This window comes from Drosophila mauritiana, chromosome 2R (assembly GCF_004382145.1).
Source record: "Drosophila mauritiana strain mau12 chromosome 2R, ASM438214v1, whole genome shotgun sequence".
Taxonomy (NCBI): Eukaryota; Metazoa; Arthropoda; class Insecta; order Diptera; family Drosophilidae; genus Drosophila; species Drosophila mauritiana.
The window spans coordinates 14,343,467-14,353,679 of NC_046668.1; the positions used below are offsets into that span (position 1 = coordinate 14,343,467).

General features: G+C 49.2%; 1 protein-coding gene across 7 annotated transcripts in view; it reads right to left on the reverse strand.

Moving 5' to 3' along the window:
* The window catches only part of LOC117138180 (myosin light chain kinase, smooth muscle-like), a 25,890-nt gene extending 15,849 nt beyond the window's left edge, over window positions 1-10,041 (reverse strand). For 3 of the 7 annotated variants that reach the window (XM_033300071.1, XM_033300070.1, XM_033300073.1), the window contains exon 1: window positions 6,160-9,754. In XM_033300071.1, the coding sequence (XP_033155962.1) occupies window positions 6,160-9,739 (3,580 nt within the window). In that variant the 5' untranslated portion in view covers window positions 9,740-9,754. Of the gene's footprint in view, window positions 1-123; window positions 1,744-1,898; window positions 2,658-2,830; window positions 3,614-3,676; window positions 5,534-6,159 lie in introns of those variants that run through there. The other 4 variants (XM_033300072.1, XM_033300076.1, XM_033300074.1 and 1 more) reach the window with 4 other exon arrangements.
* Between the last annotated feature and the right edge of the window lie 172 nt (window positions 10,042-10,213).

Consider the following 10,213-nt stretch of genomic DNA (forward strand, 5'->3'; position numbering starts at 1 on the left):
TGGTTAGTTCTCTTAAAGTAATCCTAGGACTACGAATACGGATACACTTAGCTCATAGATACAAGGACATTCACCTGCACGCACTCAGTTAGACAGTTCCCGCCAGCACATAGAGAATCCTACCTTTGATGCCCACTACAAATGTGGGCGGAATCACCTCCGGTTTGCCCGTGCTGTACACAAACAAATTGCAAGTGCTCACGATTTCGTTTTCGCTACCCCTGACCCGCAAAGTGTATTCTCCGGCATCTTCCTCAGTGACGCCCACGAGGTTCAACCAGGCGATGCCGTCCTGCATGGACATCTTGCTCCTCGGTCCGAAGGCGATCGGTTGGTCACCAAAGAACCACTTGGCAGTTGGCTCCGGCCCATCGATGTTCACCATCCACTTGACGTTGCTGCCCGATTTCACGGTTCGGTTGGACAGGAAGTTGCGGAAGTACAAGCGCTTTCTTAGATCCGGTGGCGGTGGTACCTCGCGTCTGGAGCTCGTTTGCTCCTCCTCATCCGGTTTGGGCTTCCTGCGGCGCTTCTCGCCACCCTCACCTTCAGCGGCGCCTTCGGCTCCTTCCTCTCCAGCAGCGGGTGCTTCCTCATCGCCGGTCGGACGTGGAGGTCTGCCCTCCCTGGGCGGCGAGATGCGAGGTGCCCTCACACGTGGCTCCACTGTGATCATGTGGACAATCTCGGTCTTGCCCTCGCGATTCTCCGCCTGGCAAACGTACTTGCCGCTGTCCGAAGCCTTCGGGCGACTGATGAACAGCTCACAGGTGCCGTCATCGTGGTCGACCTGCTGGTACTTGTCGCTGTTCTCAATCTTGACGCCATCCTTCACCCACGTAACTGCGGGCGTGGGCAGACCGCGCACATGGACGTCCAACTGCAGCTCGTTGATCTTGCCGTGCATTGTGTCCTTGATGTTGCGCGTAAAGGTGGGTGGAACGTCACCAGTGCCGGGATTCTCGTAAACCTCCAGTCGGCATGAGGTGGATGCTTCTCCAGTCTCGTCGCGACCCCAGCATTTGTACTCGCCGTTGTCCTCCGCTGTGGCGCTCATGACCTCCAACAGACACAGACCCTCACTGTACCTACCCCTGATCTTGGGTGAGTTTTGGATCTGCTCGCCGTCCTTGAACCACTTGACCTGCGGCTCCTTGGCCTCCAGGAAGCATGAAATCTTAACCTTGGATCCCTCGGCCACCACGCGGTCTCTCATCGAGGTGCTGAAGTGGATAGCGATGTTCTTCTCGCGACGCTTGCTTGACAAGCTGGCGGTATCGGAGGCGTAGTCGGTGGCATAGGCCGAGGATGCTCCATCGTCCTCCTCCTTCTTGGCACGTCTCTTCGCCTTGCCGTCCTCAGCCTCGGATTCCGGTTCGGCAGCAGGAGCCGTCTTCTTCTCCACCGGCTTCTCCACCTCCTTCGGACGCAACAGACTCTTATCCGCATGGAAAACACCATGGATATTTTCGGCAATGTGATGGGATTGACCTTCAAAGAGCACGTAGTGCGAGATCTCCATCTTGCCGGCGCGACTTTCCGCCTTGACAACATACTTGCCGGAGTCCTTGTTGTCCGGCCGATCGATGATGAGCTCACAGGTGCCGTCCTGGTGCTCGATGATCTGGAAGCGCCCACCGCTCTGGATTTCAATGCTGTCCTTAAACCACTGGACCGCCGGTGTAGGTTGACCCCGCACAGCTGTCTCCAGGATCAGCTCGTTGGTGTTCAGGTGATAGGTCTCTGAGAGAGAGAAACACCCAGACTGGTTACATAAAAACGTTGCCAAAATAGCATTGCATAACGAATGCAGTCAATGGCACTGCACAATTATACACATCGCTAATTATAGATGATTCGATCGATCACGAACACTCATCCGATACCCAATATCTTACCTTTCAGAGAGCGAATGAAGACGGGTTGCACATCCGTATTGACCTTGGTCTCGTACACATGCAGCATGGCAGAGGTGGTGATCTTGCACGACTCATTCTGGGCTACAATGGAGTAGGTTCCAGAGTCCTCCACCTTGGCATTGGTGAACTCCAGCACCGCCAGGCTGTCGCGGTTCATGTTGCGAATGTTGGGTCCATACGTTACATTCTGGTCGTCCTTGAACCACTTGATCATCGGCTGGGGTCCACCGATCACAGCCTGCAACTTGACCTTGGATCCCTCGGCCACGTAGCGATTGGACAGGTTGACCGTGAAGTACAACATCTGTTTGGGCGAAGGATCCGGCATCCGGCTGCGTCGCTCGTAGCCACCATCGCCACCTTCGGGCTCATCCTCCTTCTTCTTCTTCTTGCCCTTGGCCTTGGCATCGGCTGACTCTCCGCCTCCTCCTCCTTCCTGCATGGCAATGGCGGACAGGATGCTCGATCTGCGCGAGGTGTGGGTGGTGTCGACGACAACCGTGTGGGTGGTCGACTGACTGCCCAGTTTGTTCTTGGCGGTGCAGACATAGATTCCGTTGTCATTGATCGTCGGCTTGTTGATGATCAGCTCGCAAATGCCGTCCAAGTGCTCAATCTGAACCACACGATCGTCGAGCACCACGGGTATCTGGTCCTTGGTCCACGAGATTTCAGGGCGGGGGTTGCCGCGAACCTTCGTATCGAGAATCAGATCGTTCTGCGAGGCATGATACACATCTGAGAACAAAGTCAATCAATCAATTTGGCTATTTTCGTACGCGATCGACCTCAATTGCAACAAAACACCGAACGTCGGACACACAGAAGTACATGGGTCTTTTTGAGGATCGTGTAACCGATAACACTTGGCCACAGAGCACACACATATCTACAGAATGGGGTTGAAATACCTCGCAGGGGTAGGGCGAAAATGGGTTCAGATTCATCACCATCCGCCTGTGCCGCGTACACCTTGAAGTAGCAGGAGGTCTCGATCTCGCTGAGATCGTTTTTGGCCACACACTTGTAAACGCCGGAGTCGGCGGATGTTACGTTGCCCACCTCCAGGATGGCCTTGCCCTCCTCGGACAGGTTCTTGATATTGCCACCAACCACTACCCACTTGTCGTCCTTCATCCAGCGGGTATTGGGATCGGGTCCAATCACAGTGGCCACAAACTTAATAGTCGAGCCCTCGAGCGCCATGCGATCTCGCAGCTGAGTTGCAAAGGCCAGCTTCTGCTTGGCGGGCACCAATCTCTCCGGCGTGGCCTTGACAGGATGCAGGCGCGCCTGCTCCTCCTCCGCCTCCGCACGCCTCTGGTCGGAGTCGGCCTTCGACTTGAGGGCCGCCTCCATGGCCTTCTTGGCCTGCTTCAAACTGTCTAGCTGGATCTTGTCGCGGGCATGGAAGATGCCGGGTACGTGGTAGTGCAGGTTGCGGGCCACCTCAACCGTGTGGTTGATCTGCACCTCGCCACTGGAATTGATGGCTTTCATCGTGTAGATACCGCCATCCTTGTTGCCCGGCTTGTAGATGAGCAACTTGCACACACCGTGCGCCTCCTCCAGCATGGTGAACTTGTAGCTGGGCTTCACCTGGAAGCAGCCGCGCCACCACGTGATCACAGGCCGGGGATAGCCGTGCACGTGACACTCGATGGTCAGCTCATCGTCGCGCAGATGGTAGTACTCTGAAATGGTCAATTTTTAAGCACTTAGGGAGGTCAGCAATCGCGACAAATCCCGACAAATACCTTTGATATATTGAATGGAGGGGGGTTTGGGTTCGTCCTTGAAAATTTCATAGATGGTCACAATGCACGAGGAGCTCGTCTCATCGTTCTGGTTCGAGATCACGCACGAGTATTCGCCGGAGTCCAAAATGGTGGTGTTAAGCACCTCCAGCACCAGAATGTTATTGTTATTGATGATGCGATGGCATCCATCGCGCTCCAGCTGCTTGCGATTGTGGTACCACTTAACCGACAACTCCGGACCATCCACGGCGCAGGCCAGGCGCACACTTTGCCCGGCCTCAACGGCTCGGTCAGACAGGAAGTTGATGAACTTGGGATTGCGGGCCTGCTCCCGGCGACGCTGCCAGTCGGCGTCGCGCTCCTTCTCACTGATCCGCTTGGCCTGGCTATATTTGCGCATCTGCTGCATGAACTCCTCGCCCTCGACGGCGGCAATGCGCTGCCAGCGCTCCTCCTCGTGGGGATCGGGGCGGACAAAGTCGTCGGAGGAGTCGCTGCCGCGACGCTTTTCCTTCTTCTTGGTATCCTCTTCAGGCTCGGCTTCGATATCGTCTTCAGGATATTCCTGTTCCTGATCCTCGTCTCCGTATCCGGCCTCAGTGCCTTCTTCACCCTCCTCGCCGACGGCAGATGGATCCTCCTCGTCTTCCTCGGCCTCGGCTTCTGCCTCCGCCTCAGCCTCTTCCTGGGCCCGTTGCTCGGCCTCCAGGCGCTCCTGCTCCTCCTTTTCGGCTTGCAGACGCTTCTGACGCTCCTCAAAGGTCTCGCCCTTGGGCTTGGCCCTCGCAGCTGCCTCCTCGGCGGCCTTGGCAGCCGCCTTTGCCTGCTCCTCCATCTGGAGCACCATCTTGCTCTTCTTTGGCGGCGGCTTGGCCTGCTGCTGCTGTTGCTCGAACATCTTCTTGCTGGCCTTCTGGCCACCGCCGATCTCCAGTTTCAAGGTCAATTTCGGACTGGGGGACTTCTCTTTCTTTTCCTTCTTTTTGGGTGGTGCCTTCTTCTTGCCCTTCTTCACCGGCTCATCGCCGTCGTCCAGGTCAACGCTGTCCTCCCTGTCATCGCCGCCAAAGTCACCCAGATCGTCGCCATCTTCGGCTCCGGAAGGACTCATGTCCTTGTCAATGGACTTGCGCTGGGCGCGCGGCTTCCGAGCCTTCTTCTCCTTCTTCTTTGGCTTGACCTCCTCAATGATTTCCTCCTCCTCGACCTCCTCGTATTCCTCCACAACGTAGATAACCTCAACGTTGGACACATCCATTACGGCAGCGCGATCGATCACCGACAAATCGGAAGTTATGTAACGCACGGGCTTTTGCACATCCAACGGCTCGGAAATATCCATAACGAGGGCGCGATCGAAGACGGCGATGTTGCAGGTGGTCTGGCTCTTGATATCCCTTCCCAGCTCGAATGGTGTCTTCTCCTTCTCCTCGCGCTTCAGGAACGGAGTAATGCTGCGCCATGTCGAGGGCGTGGCACTGCGCCGCGTCATGTACAGCGTAAACGGGGTCTGGCTCCGGCCGTGAATGGGCGTGGCACTGCGTCCGCGAAGGCTTCCTGGGGTTGGGGACTTAAGCTTGCGCTTCTTTTGCGTTGGCACCTGCAGCGTATCCTGGGCGGATGCCGCCTCCGGTTCGGCGGAGGCCCGTGGCTCGATATCTCCGTTCTCGGTTTCTCCCATTTCGGATCGTTTTCGTACGGTCTCTTTCGGTTTTGGAAGGATATAATTCGTAAATGAGAACCGAAAAGAATTTTATCCGTCCGAGTCGTATATGTATGACTGTGATAATCAATATATATAGCCCGCAACGGTTCGATCGAGATTTTTTTAGGACGTGAGACGTCCGTTCGATGCAAAAGAAGATTCACGACTGTCACCGAACGTGGTGAAAATTTCGAAAACACATTCCTTCTTCTCGAATCGATCGATCCCTAGTCCCCCAAAATCGATTGTTAATGCTAAAAACAATTTTACGAATTCTGTTTTGTTCGCTGCCGACGTCGCACACACACACGCATGCAACATTGATTGCCAAAATGCGATTCTATTTAAGTAGCAGGCACTTTTTAATTGAATGCAGAGAGTAAACGAAGTTATATAAGTGTGAGCACCGCATCCATTCGAATTCAATTAGCTATTTTTAATGGGCGGATCTATTTAAATGCGATGATAAAGTGCATCGCTTACCTTAATCATTGATCACTTGCCATATTTGCGAACCGAAAGTGCGAACCGATTTGTTAGTCAAGTATTGCTACTAGCCCGACATATCATAAAGTACGCGACTTATTCTAGCCTTACGAACTAGTTTCCTATATACTAGCTCTATACTACACACATATACTATACAAGTAAATATATATATAGTGAGAGATGCAAATGCAAGGTGCACAATGCGAATTCAAAGCAATGCAGCACTAATTAAGTTTGAAATTCGGGCATTGGATCACTAGGTAGATGGGGCACAATTGGCACTTACCTCTAATGTTGCGTGTAAATATGGGCGGAGTGCCAAATTTACTTGAAGGTGCTTCGTATATAGTCACAAGACAGCTAGTTTCGACTTCTCCATTTTGATTGGACGCTATGCATCGGTAAATGCCAGAGTCACCCAGTTCGGCCGATTTGATTTCAAGGCACGACAGTCCGTCGTTCAATGTTCTCCTGTACTTGGCACCATTCTCGATGGGGCAGTTATCCTTGAACCATTGCACATTCATCTCGTGACCCGATAGCCCACAAGTCAGCTTGAGGTCGCTGCCAGACGCCGTGTTTCGATTGGTTAGTTGGATGTCAACAGTGGGCTTCCGCTTGGCACTTCGGGATTCCTTTCGGTCCTTGTACTCCGAGTCCATGGACTTGTACGTTTGCAGGCTAACAGAATCTGCACTTTGTTCAGCCTCATATGGCTTTCCTTTTGGAACAACCAGGTCCTCATCCAGAACACTTGGTTTCTTTGCTGCAAGTTGATCTGTTTTCTCAGCTTCATTCTTAACAGGAACAGAATCAAGAACCTTAGCCCCGTGTCTCTTTTCATCGGCAGGAATTCCATGTGGTTTTTGCTCCTTTGAACCTTCATCAACTGATTTCTTCTTCAGTGCAGCCGAATTTTTAGATTTAGCCTTTGAGTCCTTAGATTCGGGAGTTTTTATTTCAGCAACCTTCTCTTCAGATATTTTTTCGGGAACAACCTCGGCAACATCTGAATTCTCCAGGACCTTCGTCTTTTTTGATTTGTCCTTAACTTCAACCTTTTGGCTTTCTTCTGTGTTCTCTTTCGATATCTTTTCCGAAACGATTTCAGAAACCTCAGCCGTTTGGGATTTGGTATCAGTGACTTCCTTAGTCTCGGTCTGCTTTTCTTTCTTTTCATCCAATTTCTCTTCTACGATTGATTTCTTCTCTGAAACCTTAGGTTTCTTAGGCTTGGCTTCAGCGTCCTTAACCTCCTCCTTTTGGCTTTCTTCTGCCGTCTCATCAGTAATCTTTTCGGAGGCAGTTTCGGACACCTGAGCCTTTTGGGATTTGTTATCGATAGCGGTCTCCGTCTGTTTTTCCTTCTTTTCATCCAGTGTCTCTTCTTCGATTGGTTTCTTCGCCAAAACCTTCGTTTTCTTAGGCTTGTCTTCAGACACCTCCTCCTTTTTGCTTTCCTTTGTCTTCTTATCAGTAATGTTTTCGGGGGCAGTTTCGGACACCTCAGCCTTTTGGGATTTTTTATCAATAGCGGACTCCGTCTGTTTTTCTTTCTTGTCTCCAAGTTTCTCCTCTTCGATTGATTTCTTCTTCAAAACCTTCGCTTTCTTGGGCTTGGCTTCAGATTCCTTAACCTCCTCCTTTTGACTTTCTTCTGCCGTCTCATCAGTAATCTTTTCGGAGACAGTTTCGGACACCTCAGCCTTTTGGGATTTTTTATCAATAGCGGACTCCGTCTGTTTTTCTTTCTTGTCTCCAAGTTTCTCCTCTTCGATTGATTTCTTCTCCAAAATCTTCGCTTTCTTGGGCTTGGCTTCAGATTCCTTAACCTCCTCCTTTTGGCTTTCTTGTGCCTTCTCATCAGGAATCTTTTCGGAGACAGTTTCGGACACCTCAGCCTTTTGGGATTTTTTATCAATAGCGGACTCCGTCTGTTTTTCTTTCTTGTCTCCAAGTTTCTCCTCTTCGATTGATTTCTTCTCCAAAACCTTCGCTTTCTTGGGCTTAGCTTCAGATTCCTTAACCTCCTCCTTTTGGCTTTCTTGTGCCTTCTCATCAGTAATCTTTTCGGAGACAGTTTCGGACACCTCAGCCTTTTGGGATTTTTTATCAATAGCGGACTCCGTCTGTTTTTCTTTCTTGTCTCCAAGTTTCTCCTCTTCGATTGATTTCTTCTCCAAAACCTTCGCTTTCTTGGGCTTAGCTTCAGATTCCTTAACCTCCTCCTTTTGGCTTTCTTGTTCCTTCTCATCAGTAATCTTTTCGGAGACAGTTTCGGACACCTCAGCCTTTTGGGATTTGTTATCAATAGCGGACTCCGTCTGTTTTTCTTTCTTGTCTTCAAGTTTCTCCTCTTCGATTGATTTCTTCTCCAAAACCTTCGCTTTTTTAGGCTTGGCTTCAGAGTCCTTAACCTCCTCCTTTTGGCTTTCTTGTGCCTTCTCATCAGTAATCTTTTCGGAGACAGTTTCGGACACCTCAGCCTTTTGGGATTTTTTATCAATAGCGGACTCCGTCTGTTTTTCTTTCTTGTCTCCAAGTTTCTCCTCTTCGATTGATTTCTTCTCCAAAACCTTCGCTTTCTTAGGCTTGGCTTCAATGTCCTTAATCTCCTCCTGTTGGCTTTCTTCTGCCTTCACATTAGTAATCTTTTCGGAAACAGTTTCCGACACCTGAGCCTTTTGGGATTTGTTATCGATAGCGGTCTCCGTCTGTTTTTCCTTCTTTTCATCCAGTGTCTCTTCTTCGATTGGTTTCTTCGCCAAAACCTTCGTTTTCTTAGGCTTGTCTTCAGACACCTCCTCCTTTTGGCTTTCTTGTGGCTTCTCATCAGTAATCTTTTCGGAGACAGTTTCGGACACCTCAGCCTTTTGGGATTTTTTATCAATAGCGGACTCCGTCTGTTTTTCTTTCTTGTCTTCAAGTTTCTCTTCTTCGACTGATTTTTTCTCCAAAATCTTCGCTTTCTTAGGTTTGGCTTCAGAGTCCTTAACCTCCTCCTTTTGGCTTTCTTCTGCCGTCTCATCAGTAATCTTTTCGGAGACAATTTCGGACACCTCAGCCTTTTGGGATTTTTTATCAATAGCGGACTCCGTCTGTTTTTCTTTCTTGTCTCCAAGTTTCTCCTCTTCGATTGATTTCTTCTCCAAAACCTTCGCTTTCTTAGGCTTGGCTTCAATGTCCTTAATCTCCTCCTGTTGGCTTTCTTCTGCCTTCACATTAGTAATCTTTTCGGAAACAGTTTCCGACACCTGAGCCTTTTGGGATTTGTTATCGATAGCGGACTCCGTCTGTTTTTCCTTATTTTCATCCAGGGTCTCTTCTTCGATTGATTTCTTCGCCAAAACCTTCGTTTTCTTAGGCTTGTCTTCAGACACCTCCTTCTTTTGGCTTTCTTGTGGCTTCTCATCAGTAATCTTTTCGGAGGCAGTTTCGGACACCTTAGCCTTTTGAGATTTTTTATCAATACCGGACTCCGTCTGTTTTTCATTCTTGTCTTCAAGTTTCTCTTCTTCGATTGATTTCTTCTCCAAAACCTTCGCTTTCTTAGGCTTGGCTTCAGAGTCCTTAACCTCCTCCTCTTGGCTTTCTTCTCGCTTCTCGTCCTGTTCCTTTTGGGCGTGTCCTTCATTCAATTGTTTCACTTCTTCAATAGTAGTTAAGATATTTTGGGAAACAACTTTAATCTTTCCATTTATTACAGCCGTTAAGAGGGGTCCATCTTTTTTTTCAATATAATCATAGTCACTGAGCAACGTTGTTTTAATATTTTCAATTTTTGGTTTTAGAACTTCCGTCTCCTCATCTAAAAAGTCATCAAGAATTACGAAAATATCCATAAGACTCTGTTGCAAACTAATCATTTTTTCCGATGACTTATCAACATATGTTTCTGATTGAATTTTAACAGCAACTCTCTCCAAATTTAAAATTTTGGGGATTAATAAGGACGGTTTGGTGAACATATTAGAGTCGTCGATTAGTTGAATAGTAGCTTTTGTTAAAATCACATTGGTTTTAATTTCCTTAAGATAGTTGAGTTTTACTTTCTCAGCTGCTTCAGTGGAGGCCTCACACAGCGATTCAATAAAGGATTCGAAGAGTTCTTTTTCTTTACAATCTTTTCCTCTTTTTCCATCATAGGTGTGAACTATATGGTCTCTTAATTTGAATAAAAGTTTTGCCACTACTTCATCATCTTCAAGGTTATTCAAAATTTCCCGACTTTCTGCCAAAATTTCATCGGCACTAGAGCCTAATGCCTTGGATAATTCTGTGAGCCTTTCTTTCAATGTCGTAATAATAACTCCTCGAGATTTTCCATCTTGATCTCCTTG